This window comes from Pinus tabuliformis, chromosome 8, assembly GCF_031772625.1.
Source record: "Pinus tabuliformis cultivar Carrire ecotype Pingquan chromosome 8, CPIR1, whole genome shotgun sequence".
In the NCBI taxonomy this organism is placed as follows: domain Eukaryota; kingdom Viridiplantae; phylum Streptophyta; class Pinopsida; order Pinales; family Pinaceae; genus Pinus; species Pinus tabuliformis.
In genome coordinates this window covers 153,169,596-153,183,323 of record NC_142294.1, presented here as the reverse complement: position 1 = coordinate 153,183,323, position 13,728 = coordinate 153,169,596, and the positions used below count along the sequence as shown (strand labels likewise).

The 13,728-nt window shown below is 36.5% G+C and overlaps 1 protein-coding gene across 2 annotated transcripts; it reads right to left on the bottom strand.

The window, feature by feature from the left end:
• Window positions 1-420: 420 nt before the first annotated feature.
• On the bottom strand, window positions 421-11,433 carry LOC149234588 (2-oxoglutarate-dependent dioxygenase 19-like). 2 transcript variants are annotated; one of them, XM_089371874.1, is made up of 4 exons: window positions 11,022-11,433; window positions 1,535-1,803; window positions 1,130-1,451; window positions 421-918 (listed from the first exon to the last, which is right to left on the bottom strand). In XM_089371874.1, exons 1-4 carry the CDS (start codon window positions 11,286-11,288, stop codon window positions 658-660), a joined length of 1,119 nt encoding a protein of 372 aa, XP_089228000.1. In that variant the 5' UTR covers window positions 11,289-11,433; the 3' UTR covers window positions 421-657. The 2 variants fall into 2 exon arrangements, with proteins under 2 accessions (XP_089228000.1, XP_089228001.1); XM_089371875.1 differs by having other exon boundaries at window positions 1,535-1,770; window positions 11,022-11,423.
• Window positions 11,434-13,728: the final 2,295 nt, after the last annotated feature.

The following is a 13,728-nucleotide window of genomic DNA, read 5'->3' as shown; positions in this document are numbered from 1 at the left end:
TTCAATTTTCATACTTTATCTTCAAACTTATCTTGTAATTTTCTTTTCCCCTTAAATTTATCCCCTGAACGTCCATACCACAAGTTTGTTAGCTACTTGAATGTTGTTGAGCCAATGCTTATATAGCTTCTCACTACAGTTATAAAAGAAGATGGGATTAAGTTGACTACTGAGCAGTTTAATGAAGGATTTTAGGTTTTTGCCCAATGAAATCTAGCTATCAGTTGAAATCAGAAGACTTCATCATGTATAGTACATTTTTTAATATAAATTTAAATTCAGTTTTTTGAAAAGAAAGAGTTAATAGACTTGAATTATATGTTAAGTGTTAATAGACTTGATATCATAAACAGAATAAATACACTAATAAACAATGATGGGATACAATGCCTATCCCTCCGAAGGACAACAATCAAGATGTCGATTAATGCTAAAGCAATATGATGTCGATTAATGCTAAAGCAATATTACATGTTACATGTAACATTTAATTCAATATTTCCTTCCAGCATTTAAATATACATTAGCAATTTAACGAAGTGAGATAAGATGTGCTACAATAAGGCTTCTAGTGGGAATAATATTCTAAGCCCACTCTAGACTGGAAGGTAAGACAAAATATACAGTATACAATGTATAAGCTGATTAATGCGTTTTTCATCTTGTCTCATCCCTCGCTATCTTGAGGGATTCTAAAGGTCCTTTCCCTCTCAGTCCTGCACTTTGCTGATTTCTCAAATATTCTCCATACAACATGGATTTATACAATGGTGGATGAATTTCATCTATTAGCTGAGGAGCAGGAAATACTAAAGCATCCATGGAAGGCCCATTTGGTGCTGCAATTGAAATTCTTGTAGTCTCCGCGTTGACCAGTGCTCTGTGCTCCACGCTCTTGTACCTCCCGTTGCTTATAATCTGTTGGTCAAAATTTTAAACAAAATAGCTCATCAAATTGAGCAATTTTTATTACAATAATTGATTGCAAAAATATTCTAAGATCCAAGGGACAGGTCACAAAACCTTTCTAAAATAGTTCTAGGCAATGGGCATGAATTTAACGTTCAAATTAATAATGTGAGGTACCCATCATTGTACAAATCTTAAAAAGACAACAAATGGTACTCACCTCCAGATGGTCACCAACGTTCACAATGAAGGTGTTGTGAGTGGGCTGAACGGCCACCCAATGTCCCTCATGCCGCACTTGCAGACCCCCCACGTCGTTTTGCAGTAAAATATTGAGACCCCCGTGGTCAGAATGGGGTGCCATGCCCATGGTTTGGTCTGGCTCTGGACACGGTGGGTACAAATTTAGCACACCGAGTTGAAAACCGTCTTTGAAGACCGTTTGTATGTAATCTGAATCCAGTCCCAAGCTTTCAGATATTGCTCCCATCAATCTCAGAGCCAACTTCCTTGTTTCTTTGAAATATTGTCCCGCAACGTCTCTGCGTCCATAAACGTGATTATCTCAAGTGCTCGGCTTGTTGAAAATTAATGAAATAAATCCAATGCTGGATTGAAAACATACCTGTAAATTGGGGGATTGTCGGGTGTGTGCAGTTCAGGATAAGAATAATGCTTCAAATAATCTCTCCAATTGAAAATTTGATCCACTTTAGCGTTGAAGCTTGTGCCATATCTGACCGGATTCAACACATCTTTGGTCTCATATTTCATCTTCTCTTCTGACGAGAGGGAGAAGAATTGATATGCTGCATCTAACATACTGGAAATCAGAGATTCTGGGATGCCATGATTAACTACCTGCTCCCAAGAAAACTTATTAGCATGCCTTCCCTACAGAAAATAATCCAAAGGATAAATGAGGAGGGGCTAGAGAATTCATGTCTGTCTGTGTTGTGTATAATGGTGATGTGTATTCTACAGTCCAATTATTGAGTCTCTTAAAGCTCACATTGATGATAAATGCAAGAATAATAAAAAATGAGTTATGTCTGAAATTTTGAATAGCTAGTATGGTATCGAGTTGAGATATGTTTACATTTTATTAAATAGGTTTCAGAAAAATTTAATTTAATTCTCAATAATTAAGATGGTAGGAATTTATTTATACTAAATATTTATGAAATAGTTTTTTAAGAGCAAATGAATAGCGGGTTAATATTTATTTCAAAATTAGTTATATTTTTTTTATTTTTAATTTAAATATAAAAATTATTTTTCTTTTGAAACGTATAACATTGATAAATCATAATAGTAATTCATAATATTGTAACCATACTTATTTATAAATTAAAATATTTCATAATCAAATATAGAAACCTACATGATTATAATTATTGTTATATGATTTTTTCTAATTTATAATATTTAAATAATATATATTTTTTATAATAATAATAATAATAATTTATTTTTTCATTAATTTCTAAGAAATATAATTTATAATATTTAAATAATATATATTTTTTATAATAATAATAATAATAATTTATTTTTTCATTAATTTGTAAGAAATATATGTTATAAAATAAGTATATTAATTTAGATATCATTTTTGGGATTCAACTGCGTTAAGTAAGTCATTCAAAGTATGACCATTTCCATGAGAGGTAGTCGTAAAGTGACTAATTTCTCATGATTTTTTGAATAGTTCACTTAGCACTCATTGCATCGGGTGATGCTCACAGGGGTGAAGAAGTGGGATTGAAACTAGTGAAATGTGGAGAACGAATCACATAGCATCAATCATCACTTCCGGGGCTTGCACCCGTAACCAGGACTTCCCAGGAGGTCACCCATCCCAGAACTCCTCTGGCTCAAGCGCGCTTAACTGTGGAGTTTTTCCCCTCAATCAAGCCCACTTAGCTTGCTACCCCATTTGCAAAACCTTAGCAAGTATTGTGCCTCATGAACCATTCAGGTAGAGATCCCTTGACTCTTTTTGAATTTAAGTATGGGGGATTTTCGCAGTGCATTATATTAGATATCATTTTTGGGATTCAACTGCGTTAAGTAAGTCATTCAAAGTATGACCATTTCCATGAGAGGTAGTCGTAAAGTGACTAATTTCTCATGATTTTTTGAATAGTTCACTTAGCACTCATTGCATCGGGTGATGCTCACAGGGGTGAAGAAGTGGGATTGAAACTAGTGAAATGTGGAGAACGAATCACATAGCATCAATCATCACTTCCGGGGCTTGCACCCGGTAACCAGGACTTCCCAGGAGGTCACCCATCCCAGAACTCCTCTGGCTCAAGCGCGCTTAACTGTGGAGTTTTTCCCCTCAATCAAGCCCACTTAGCTTGCTACCCCATTTGCAAAACCTTAGCAAGTATTGTGCCTCATGAACCATTCAGGTAGAGATCCCTTGACTCTTTTTGAATTTAAGTATGGGGGATTTTCGCAGTGCATTATATTAGATATCATTTTTGGGATTCAACTGCGTTAAGTAAGTCATTCAAAGTATGACCATTTCCATGAGAGGTAGTCGTAAAGTGACTAATTTCTCATGATTTTTTGAATAGTTCACTTAGCACTCATTGCATCGGGTGATGCTCACAGGGGTGAAGAAGTGGGATTGAAACTAGTGAAATGTGGAGAACGAATCACATAGCATCAATCATCACTTCCGGGGCTTGCACCCGGTAACCAGGACTTCCCAGGAGGTCACCCATCCCAGAACTCCTCTGGCTCAAGCGCGCTTAACTGTGGAGTTTTTCCCCTCAATCAAGCCCACTTAGCTTGCTACCCCATTTGCAAAACCTTAGCAAGTATTGTGCCTCATGAACCATTCAGGTAGAGATCCCTTGACTCTTTTTGAATTTAAGTATGGGGGATTTTCGCAGTGCATTATATTAGATATCATTTTTGGGATTCAACTGCGTTAAGTAAGTCATTCAAAGTATGACCATTTCCATGAGAGGTAGTCGTAAAGTGACTAATTTCTCATGATTTTTTGAATAGTTCACTTAGCACTCATTGCATCGGGTGATGCTCACAGGGGTGAAGAAGTGGGATTGAAACTAGTGAAATGTGGAGAACGAATCACATAGCATCAATCATCACTTCCGGGGCTTGCACCCGGTAACCAGGACTTCCCAGGAGGTCACCCATCCCAGAACTCCTCTGGCTCAAGCGCGCTTAACTGTGGAGTTTTTCCCCTCAATCAAGCCCACTTAGCTTGCTACCCCATTTGCAAAACCTTAGCAAGTATTGTGCCTCATGAACCATTCAGGTAGAGATCCCTTGACTCTTTTTGAATTTAAGTATGGGGGATTTTCGCAGTGCATTATATTAGATATCATTTTTGGGATTCAACTGCGTTAAGTAAGTCATTCAAAGTATGACCATTTCCATGAGAGGTAGTCGTAAAGTGACTAATTTCTCATGATTTTTTGAATAGTTCACTTAGCACTCATTGCATCGGGTGATGCTCACAGGGGTGAAGAAGTGGGATTGAAACTAGTGAAATGTGGAGAACGAATCACATAGCATCAATCATCACTTCCGGGGCTTGCACCCGGTAACCAGGACTTCCCAGGAGGTCACCCATCCCAGAACTCCTCTGGCTCAAGCGCGCTTAACTGTGGAGTTTTTCCCCTCAATCAAGCCCACTTAGCTTGCTACCCCATTTGCAAAACCTTAGCAAGTATTGTGCCTCATGAACCATTCAGGTAGAGATCCCTTGACTCTTTTTGAATTTAAGTATGGGGGATTTTCGCAGTGCATTATATTAGATATCATTTTTGGGATTCAACTGCGTTAAGTAAGTCATTCAAAGTATGACCATTTCCATGAGAGGTAGTCGTAAAGTGACTAATTTCTCATGATTTTTTGAATAGTTCACTTAGCACTCATTGCATCGGGTGATGCTCACAGGGGTGAAGAAGTGGGATTGAAACTAGTGAAATGTGGAGAACGAATCACATAGCATCAATCATCACTTCCGGGGCTTGCACCCGGTAACCAGGACTTCCCAGGAGGTCACCCATCCCAGAACTCCTCTGGCTCAAGCGCGCTTAACTGTGGAGTTTTTCCCCTCAATCAAGCCCACTTAGCTTGCTACCCCATTTGCAAAACCTTAGCAAGTATTGTGCCTCATGAACCATTCAGGTAGAGATCCCTTGACTCTTTTTGAATTTAAGTATGGGGGATTTTCGCAGTGCATTATATTAGATATCATTTTTGGGATTCAACTGCGTTAAGTAAGTCATTCAAAGTATGACCATTTCCATGAGAGGTAGTCGTAAAGTGACTAATTTCTCATGATTTTTTGAATAGTTCACTTAGCACTCATTGCATCGGGTGATGCTCACAGGGGTGAAGAAGTGGGATTGAAACTAGTGAAATGTGGAGAACGAATCACATAGCATCAATCATCACTTCCGGGGCTTGCACCCGGTAACCAGGACTTCCCAGGAGGTCACCCATCCCAGAACTCCTCTGGCTCAAGCGCGCTTAACTGTGGAGTTTTTCCCCTCAATCAAGCCCACTTAGCTTGCTACCCCATTTGCAAAACCTTAGCAAGTATTGTGCCTCATGAACCATTCAGGTAGAGATCCCTTGACTCTTTTTGAATTTAAGTATGGGGGATTTTCGCAGTGCATTATATTAGATATCATTTTTGGGATTCAACTGCGTTAAGTAAGTCATTCAAAGTATGACCATTTCCATGAGAGGTAGTCGTAAAGTGACTAATTTCTCATGATTTTTTGAATAGTTCACTTAGCACTCATTGCATCGGGTGATGCTCACAGGGGTGAAGAAGTGGGATTGAAACTAGTGAAATGTGGAGAACGAATCACATAGCATCAATCATCACTTCCGGGGCTTGCACCCGGTAACCAGGACTTCCCAGGAGGTCACCCATCCCAGAACTCCTCTGGCTCAAGCGCGCTTAACTGTGGAGTTTTTCCCCTCAATCAAGCCCACTTAGCTTGCTACCCCATTTGCAAAACCTTAGCAAGTATTGTGCCTCATGAACCATTCAGGTAGAGATCCCTTGACTCTTTTTGAATTTAAGTATGGGGGATTTTCGCAGTGCATTATATTAGATATCATTTTTGGGATTCAACTGCGTTAAGTAAGTCATTCAAAGTATGACCATTTCCATGAGAGGTAGTCATAAAGTGACTAATTTCTCATGATTTTTTGAATAGTTCACTTAGCACTCATTGCATCGGGTGATGCTCACAGGGGTGAAGAAGTGGGATTAATGGTTATCGTAAATAGATTGATATGTATTAGTTTTTAACAGCAATTTACAGTAATTTTAAAATTATTAAAAATAATTCAGAAATAACACAATATTTTTAACACTTATATGCTTAATAAGATGGCTGATGGCTGCGGGGCAACTAGTCCCTACCGAGAGAACCTTCACAGTTACTACAGAAAATCTATGTGGATCCAACCTCTTTGACGTTGACGTGTCACTTTTTGGTTCTGTGGAGAGAGAAACTATGAAGTGGAGAACCAACGCCCTACGCATGCATGCAGGAGGCCCATGAGTTAAGTATCGTGTGAGTGAAAATCCTATCAAAAGTTTTAGAAGATGGTCGCTGAGTCGTAAGTCTATACATATGGCGAACATGCATGAGCCGTGTCATTGCACTGCTCCACCATTGATAGTTGTAATACACAATACGATATCAATGCCTGAAACAACAACTCCATTGTTATTCCCATGGGCCCAATACAATACAATGTGACCTTTCGTCCACGGAAAATGCCAGAGAAGCACTCCAGAAAATTCAAATGCCAGAGAAGCACTCCAGAAAATTCAAGCATAAAATCTGGAGAATCCAGCAGTTCAGCTGGAGAATACAACAACCCAGCTGAAGAATACAACAGTCCAGATGCTTTTGGTCCACTCCGGCCGAACAGATAACTGGTGCCTCTACGTTGAGTCCAGCCTTTGACACTTTTGAGGATTAAGATCAAGGGCTCTCACGCATGAACCAAGATTTGATCTTTTTCGTTTTTAGCTTGTTTACCATAGAGACAGTAAAGTAGTAGTTTGTGACTGAGTTCCAGCAGCTCAAGTCTGAAAAATAGAGTAACGCGGAGCTCAAGGAGATATAAAAATCATGGGTGAAATTGCATGGGATTACATGCAATGATTCAGGCCAATTTGGAAGCAGTTCCTGCCCAGCTTCATCTGATTCCAGCAGTTCTAGAATTACACAATATGTACCTCCACACGCGAGAAGGGCTAAAACAACCAATTTGGAAGATGGAAATGCAGAAACGCTTTGCAAATTCAGAGACAGTGACAAAGAGATACAATGCCAAATTGTAGATGATCAGTGCTTGGACTCAATTAATGGGTTATTGCGGAATCTTTATTCGAAAAACAGGTGGCAACTTACACCTATAGCTTTTGAATTTTTGAACTTTTTGAACTTTTAGTCTATGTTACCAGAAACGAGAAACGGGAAACGAAACGAGAAACGACAACGAGACCAGAAACGAAGTTTAGAGGTTTCACATTCAAGAAACGAGGAGAGAGAAAAAACAAGAAAAATGTGAAAAACATAAAACAAAACATACATCATCCGCATTCTCTAATAATGTGCTCACATAGACCATTCTTGAACATTCATAGTGAGAAACAAGGCTTGTGTTGCTTACATAGGTCATTGGCAAATACCCATGTTTGATCTTTTAATAGTGAAGAAACCTTTGGCATTGAATTCAAGCTTGATTTCACCTTTCCATTTCCACTTGATTTGGACCTAGTGAGAGGGATTTTTCTGAAGGCCATATCTCTAGAAATTTCCTGATGAGTACATGATTTGGCATATCATGTGTATATTCTCCTATATTATTTGAGCGGACCTCAAATTTGGGCTATATTGTAGTATTTGGTAAGCAACTACTAGGATGTAGTTTCCCTAGTTGGGTAATAGGATGGTGAAGATTGAATTGAGCTCCATTGGGATTAGGGAATTGAGCCAAAAGTAGAGGGTTGTTTAGAACTACTACTACCTTCAACTATCTTGCTATAGGAAGAAGTGTTGCTCCCTCCACTGACATTTTGCATAGAAAAAGCGGAAGGTTTGAAAACCAGAAATGCTACAACTAGACAAAACCTAAAAAAAAATACCATCAAACTTTCAAAACTTTATCGTTAATCCATTATAATAGTAATTAATTTTTATAATTATAATAGTAATTAATCTTTATAATAATAAAAATAATATATTTTATAATAGTGTGTATTTAAATTGATAGTTTTGTATAAAGAGACAATTTTTAAATATTAAATACAATAAAATTATATAAGAAATTCTATACTAAATACACGTTTAGATAAAACCAACACAAAAATTAAGAAAAAATATTTAAAACATTAAAGCTAACACATCCCAATGATATAATTTTAACAAACAAATTCCCTAAATAAACAATGTTGCTAAAGAAATTTTACACTAAATAAAGCAGACCATGAAACCGCCTCTAAAAACTATCCACAAAACCAACCTTCATTTTTTAAAATTAGACTCAACGTTACAATGAAACCAACCTTACAAACAAAACAGAGCAACGTAAACCAACTTTTGCCCTTTTTTTTATTCTACTCAACGTCCAATTGGAACAAATCAGAACAAACGTTTTTCTGAAAACTGTGTCAAAAAACCATTCGTTTCTTCATATATTGAAAAACAAAAATGACCCTACAAAACGGCGTTTTCCTTATAGTTCCGTTTTCTTTGCATTTTTCCCGTTACAGAACATTATTCACTGGTAAGAACTTTTATTTACTCGTAAGAATTTTTAGTTTGTACAGAACATTATTTACCAGTAAATGAACATTATTCACTGGTAAATGCGGAGATTTTTAATTTTTTGATTTTACAGAACATTATTTACTCGTAAATGAGGAGCTTTTGAATTTTTAGTTTATACAAAACATTATATTTAATGGTAAATGAGGAGTTGGAAAAAAACTGAAAATCATTTTCTGCACTCGATTGAAAAAAGAAAACTCTAAAAAAAAGAATTGGAGTTGAAAAACAATCATAAAATGATTTTCTGCACTAGATTGAAAAAAGAGTTGAAGTTGAAAAAAACAGAAAATAATTTTCTGCACTATATTCAAAATTATATTTCGAAAAGGATATTTGTTTAAAAACTGGGCTTCATGTATTGTATGCCTGGAATTATATTTTTTCAATATTGTAATCTCTCATAATTATTTAGTCCAAGTCAATATGGCTTTTCGAATTTCAAATTGTAACTCAACTATTTAGTCCAAGTCAATATGGCTTTTCGAATTTCAAAGTGTAACTCAACTATTAGCTAGTAACTGTGGATCGGAAAAATAAATGTAACAAAAGCAAAGATAGAGGGGACAGGTAAATAGAAGCAATGCAAACAAAATGTATTGTCACTCACTTTATCGTATTTAGAATTGTAACTCAACTATCTGCTAGTAAATGTGGATCCGAAAAATAAATGTAACAAAAGCAAAAATAGAGGGGACAGGTATTCCAAAAATAAATGTAACAAAAGCAAAGATAGAGGGGACAGGTAAATAGAAGCAATGCAAACAAATTGTGTTGTCACGATAATCACTCACTTTATCGTATTTTTGTTGCAGCTATGTTCAGAGAGTTTTAGTGGGCAGGTCGTCCAACAAAGATCTTTTGGTTCCTCCTATAAGTTGTCCCTCCTGTAAGTTCTCTGGTTCCACCCTTAAGTTTTCTTGGAATAACTTGCTATTCCACCTTGTTTGTCTCGGAAGAATTCTTCTTAATGCAAAGTATCGAAGTGTTCTTTTTCTTGTTTGTTTCTGGCATAGGGATAGGGATAGAGCGCTCAGGGACAACAGGGAATAGGGATAGAGGGCTCAGGGATAGACAACTGTTATAGTGTATGGCACCTACAACACAGTGTATGGCACCTACAAGACAGAAGCCTTCGGCGGAGCACCTGGTAGCACGCGTGTATGGCACCTACAAGACAGAAGGCTTCTACAGATGAGGTGATTTTTGAAATAAAGCATAAGTTTCGTTATCAAATGAAAACATTTACCCTTCGCAAATTAACCCTTCGTGAATTAACATTTATTGCTTTCTTTAATGCTAATATTAGTTTCAAACAGTTTCAAAATCCCTAAATATAATATATAGCTTTTCCTCCCTTGGGAAGAAGCCAAATAAGAGAGGGGAAACTATATGGGTTGAAAGCTTTTCATTTACTTAATGGGGAAGACTAAAAACAGGTGAATTAATCAATTTAACATCGCTAATTGATTACTATAGTCTCATGTCATTGCCAAAAACAATGACAAAGACTAATAATGACACTAAAACATAGAGATATTCCTGGTATCAATAATAACACTAAGATACAGAGAGATATTCCTAGTATCAATAATAACACCAAGATACAGAGATATTCTTGGTACTTATTTTTCCGATTTTTCCAACACACTAAAAAGTTACCAAAACACAAAAACTCTTACCAAAACTTGTTCCAATATTTTCTTGTAAAGATGTTCCTGGTATTTCCTTTTCCCACCGCACTAAATGATTAGCAAAACGCTAAAGCTCTTACCAAAAGTTGCCCTAAATTCTCTGGTAAAATTGTTTAGGTTTCAGTTTTATTTTCAATGAGTAATTTGCCCTCTATCTAACAGCTAAACTTGTTATACTTTTGAATCGAAAGTTTTATTACTCTAAAATTATAATTTCAATAGGGTTCATGACTTTTGGATTGATGTAAATGAAAAAATTATAATCCAAATAAGCAGTGAAATAAGAAAATAGTTTCTTTACCTAAACTTAATGGAAACATTGTAAATGTGACGAGTTAATTGTTACAGAGAAGCGTCTCACAATTGGGTGCTTTTATTATAGCAACGACCTAAAATATAAATTGATTGTATTAATATCTGGTATAAGAATTTTGCTGTATTAATATAACTTGATTTCATTTCAATTCATTCTCTGAAGAGGGTCGCATCTATTTTTTTCTATCCATATTTGCATTAAAAGTTGAGATTAATTTCGATTAGCAGAGAGACAATTAACGTTTATTACCTGAAAGAAACCCCAATCTCGACACGCCTGACCAAGATTCCTGATTGCCTCCTGTCGTTCCGCTGGGGTTTTATCCAGGCCAGACACATCTATGATTGGTATGCTTTCTCCTTCTGCGATTTCTGCTGCCGACGGCCGGCTATGCTGTGGGAACACATATTTAATCGGCACTGAATTCAATGCTCCGGAGTCCGCCAGATGTTTGACGCCCTTCATATAATCGTATTCATCATTATTCTGAGTGGAATCAAGAATGGTACTAGCCATGAAAGCACCAGATAGCAATATACTAGCTCTGGCTCTGCATACAATATTTCAGAACATATCTGTAGCTCAGCTGGGATCTTCTACCTTTTTAACGCTAGTATATTTTATTTCTGTCCATTGCTATATGAAGCTCAGTGTTACAATTCATGGGGTGAGATAATTGCATACGTGGCTAAAGGTTGAACAGAGTAGGTTTCAGACAGAGACAGAAACGGTCCTCTGATCATACCATCTTTGTCTGTAATATATGATTTTTGTCGGTGGGCAGTTAGATGTTGCTTGTCGTATCTATTCCGTGGCGTCAGTTTTGAATAAATATCTGTTGAGATTATAGCTGCCATTTTTATGGCAATTCTGGTCGCCGTCGATGCTTGCGTGGATTCCTTATCAATTTAAAAAGAAGAAGGATAGCGAGGCTTAGGAATTGCCCGAAAGTTAAAAGTGGTTGGACTGTGTAAAACATTTCAGAAAATTTTGTAGACTGAAAATTTCAAAATCTTATTATCAAAAATCTCTAAAATACCCAAAAATTTTAAGATTTTAAAATTTGATAAGAGTAACCCGGATTTACCAAAATAGTTGGGAAAATTTATTAAAATCTGGCCAAAATTTCAATAAATTTCAGGGCAAACAGCCGTCTGTTTAGACTGCGGCATTTAATTCCAAACGCACCTTGTGGGCACCATCAGTATTTATTTCAAAGAAGACATAATTAACAATTACACGGATACACAAATAATTGCAGTTACGTCTACGTGTCGCAATGACGAGCAGGATATATGTGAAGACGAGATGCTTCCCAGGATGCCCCTTCACGAGTATATGTATTAATGATTTTTTTATGTTTTTTTTACATAAGTTGCATGTAAATTAGTCTAGTTTTGTTTTTAAATAATAATTTATTTCAATATGTAAATTTAATAAATATTTAATAAACGAATTGGTAGTGAGAATATATATCATCTGTTAAAACTGTAGTAGGAAAATATGAAAATATATCATCTGTTAAAAGTTTAAATATTTTTTTATTATTTAATTTATATTTATTATTAAAAAAAGTTAAATTTAAATTAGTATAATAGTAAATAAGTGTTACTTAGTAGTTAATCTCTGTTTTTTAGTTTAGATACAGGTAAATTGAGTTCAGATTACTGACAGGTTTGGAGGTGATGAATTAAAAAGTTGATTAAAAAATAGATATGAAAGTGAAAAAGTACTTGTTAGAATGATGTTTTTTGGTGAGTAACTTATGTCATCGGTTGTAATCAAACTCTATAATTTTATTTCATTAATAGTATTTGGTTCAAATTGATATGGAGAAATTTAGTTTCAATTACATGAGATTAACATTAAAAATTAAATTTTATTATTTTTTAGTATGACTTTAATTTATTTATAGCTAGTATATATTATATGATCTAACTTTTCATTATTATAATTTTTATTTTCTAAAATTTAAAGGAATAAGAAACTAGTAGCTAGTACTTGGCTTAGCTTAACTTTTTTACCAAGTAAGAGTAGGACCTTTTATTAATCTAACCAATAATACGTAATTTACATAAAGTCGCACCCGTTCTGTGAGAGTTCAACAGACAGTAGGGCCAGCAAAAACCCGAACCATGCATCCAAAACCATGAGAAGCCTGAACAAGAAAACCGGGGAGATCCAGCCAAACACTTTGGACGAAAAGCAAGCAATAGACCATCTTATCATACTGTCGTGCACCAAATGAAACCTTGGACTCCTTGGAAGACTGGTCAACAGAACCGAGGCCCACAAAAATGCTACAAGTGACCCATCGAGTGTCCACAAGAATGCCAACATCTAACCACACTTAAACCTTTCTTACAGACTCGAAGAAAACTTTAGGCTAGCTCTCTAAACTTTTTCAGGTCCGAAACATGAAACCAACTAACATGAACAGATCTCCACCGTTGATCACCCGACTTGGATCCGATGGTCTTCGTAGATATCGGGTGGACCAGTAGTGCAAGGATTAACCACCCGATGAGGACGATTTTCTCTTGCTTCCTCACCGTTATGTGTCACGCGAAGAGTGGAATCGGGGGCCAACCTCAAAAAACCAGATACCACTTGGACCCCACTCGATATACCACTTGTGGTTTTTGAATCGATTGTCTTGCAAAACAGCATGCGCACTCTTTCGCCAAGTGATAACCGTGAATCCAGTCCAGCGGGCAGTTCTTGAGCCTTCCTCCCAGATTCTCTGTCAAACACCATCTAAGCGATATGAAAATGGACGACCAAATGTATGGTACTTCCCGAGTCAGTCCTTTCACCACCCAACCGATAGAAAACATAGCTTTGTATTGCATCCATAACCAAAAAGGGGAGATGATTTAGCGTTCTCCATCCTCCCGCCTGTCTCCTAGCTCCATATATTTGTTCACCTGACAGAGAGAATCTTCCCACAGTTTGC

What these genes read in the sequence shown, in the direction of transcription:
- LOC149234588 (XM_089371874.1), bottom strand. Translation starts at nt 11,288, where the DNA reads ATGGCTAGTACCATTCTTGATTCCACTCAGAATAATGATGAATACGAT. An exon ending in GAGATTGGGGTTTCTTTCAG is followed by an intron (nt 1,804 to 11,021) that starts GTAATAAACGTT and finishes TATTTTCTGTAG; the next exon opens with GGAAGGCATGCTAATAAGTT. An exon ending in GACAATCCCCCAATTTACAG is followed by an intron (nt 1,452 to 1,534) that starts GTATGTTTTCAA and finishes TTATGGACGCAG; the next exon opens with AGACGTTGCGGGACAATATT.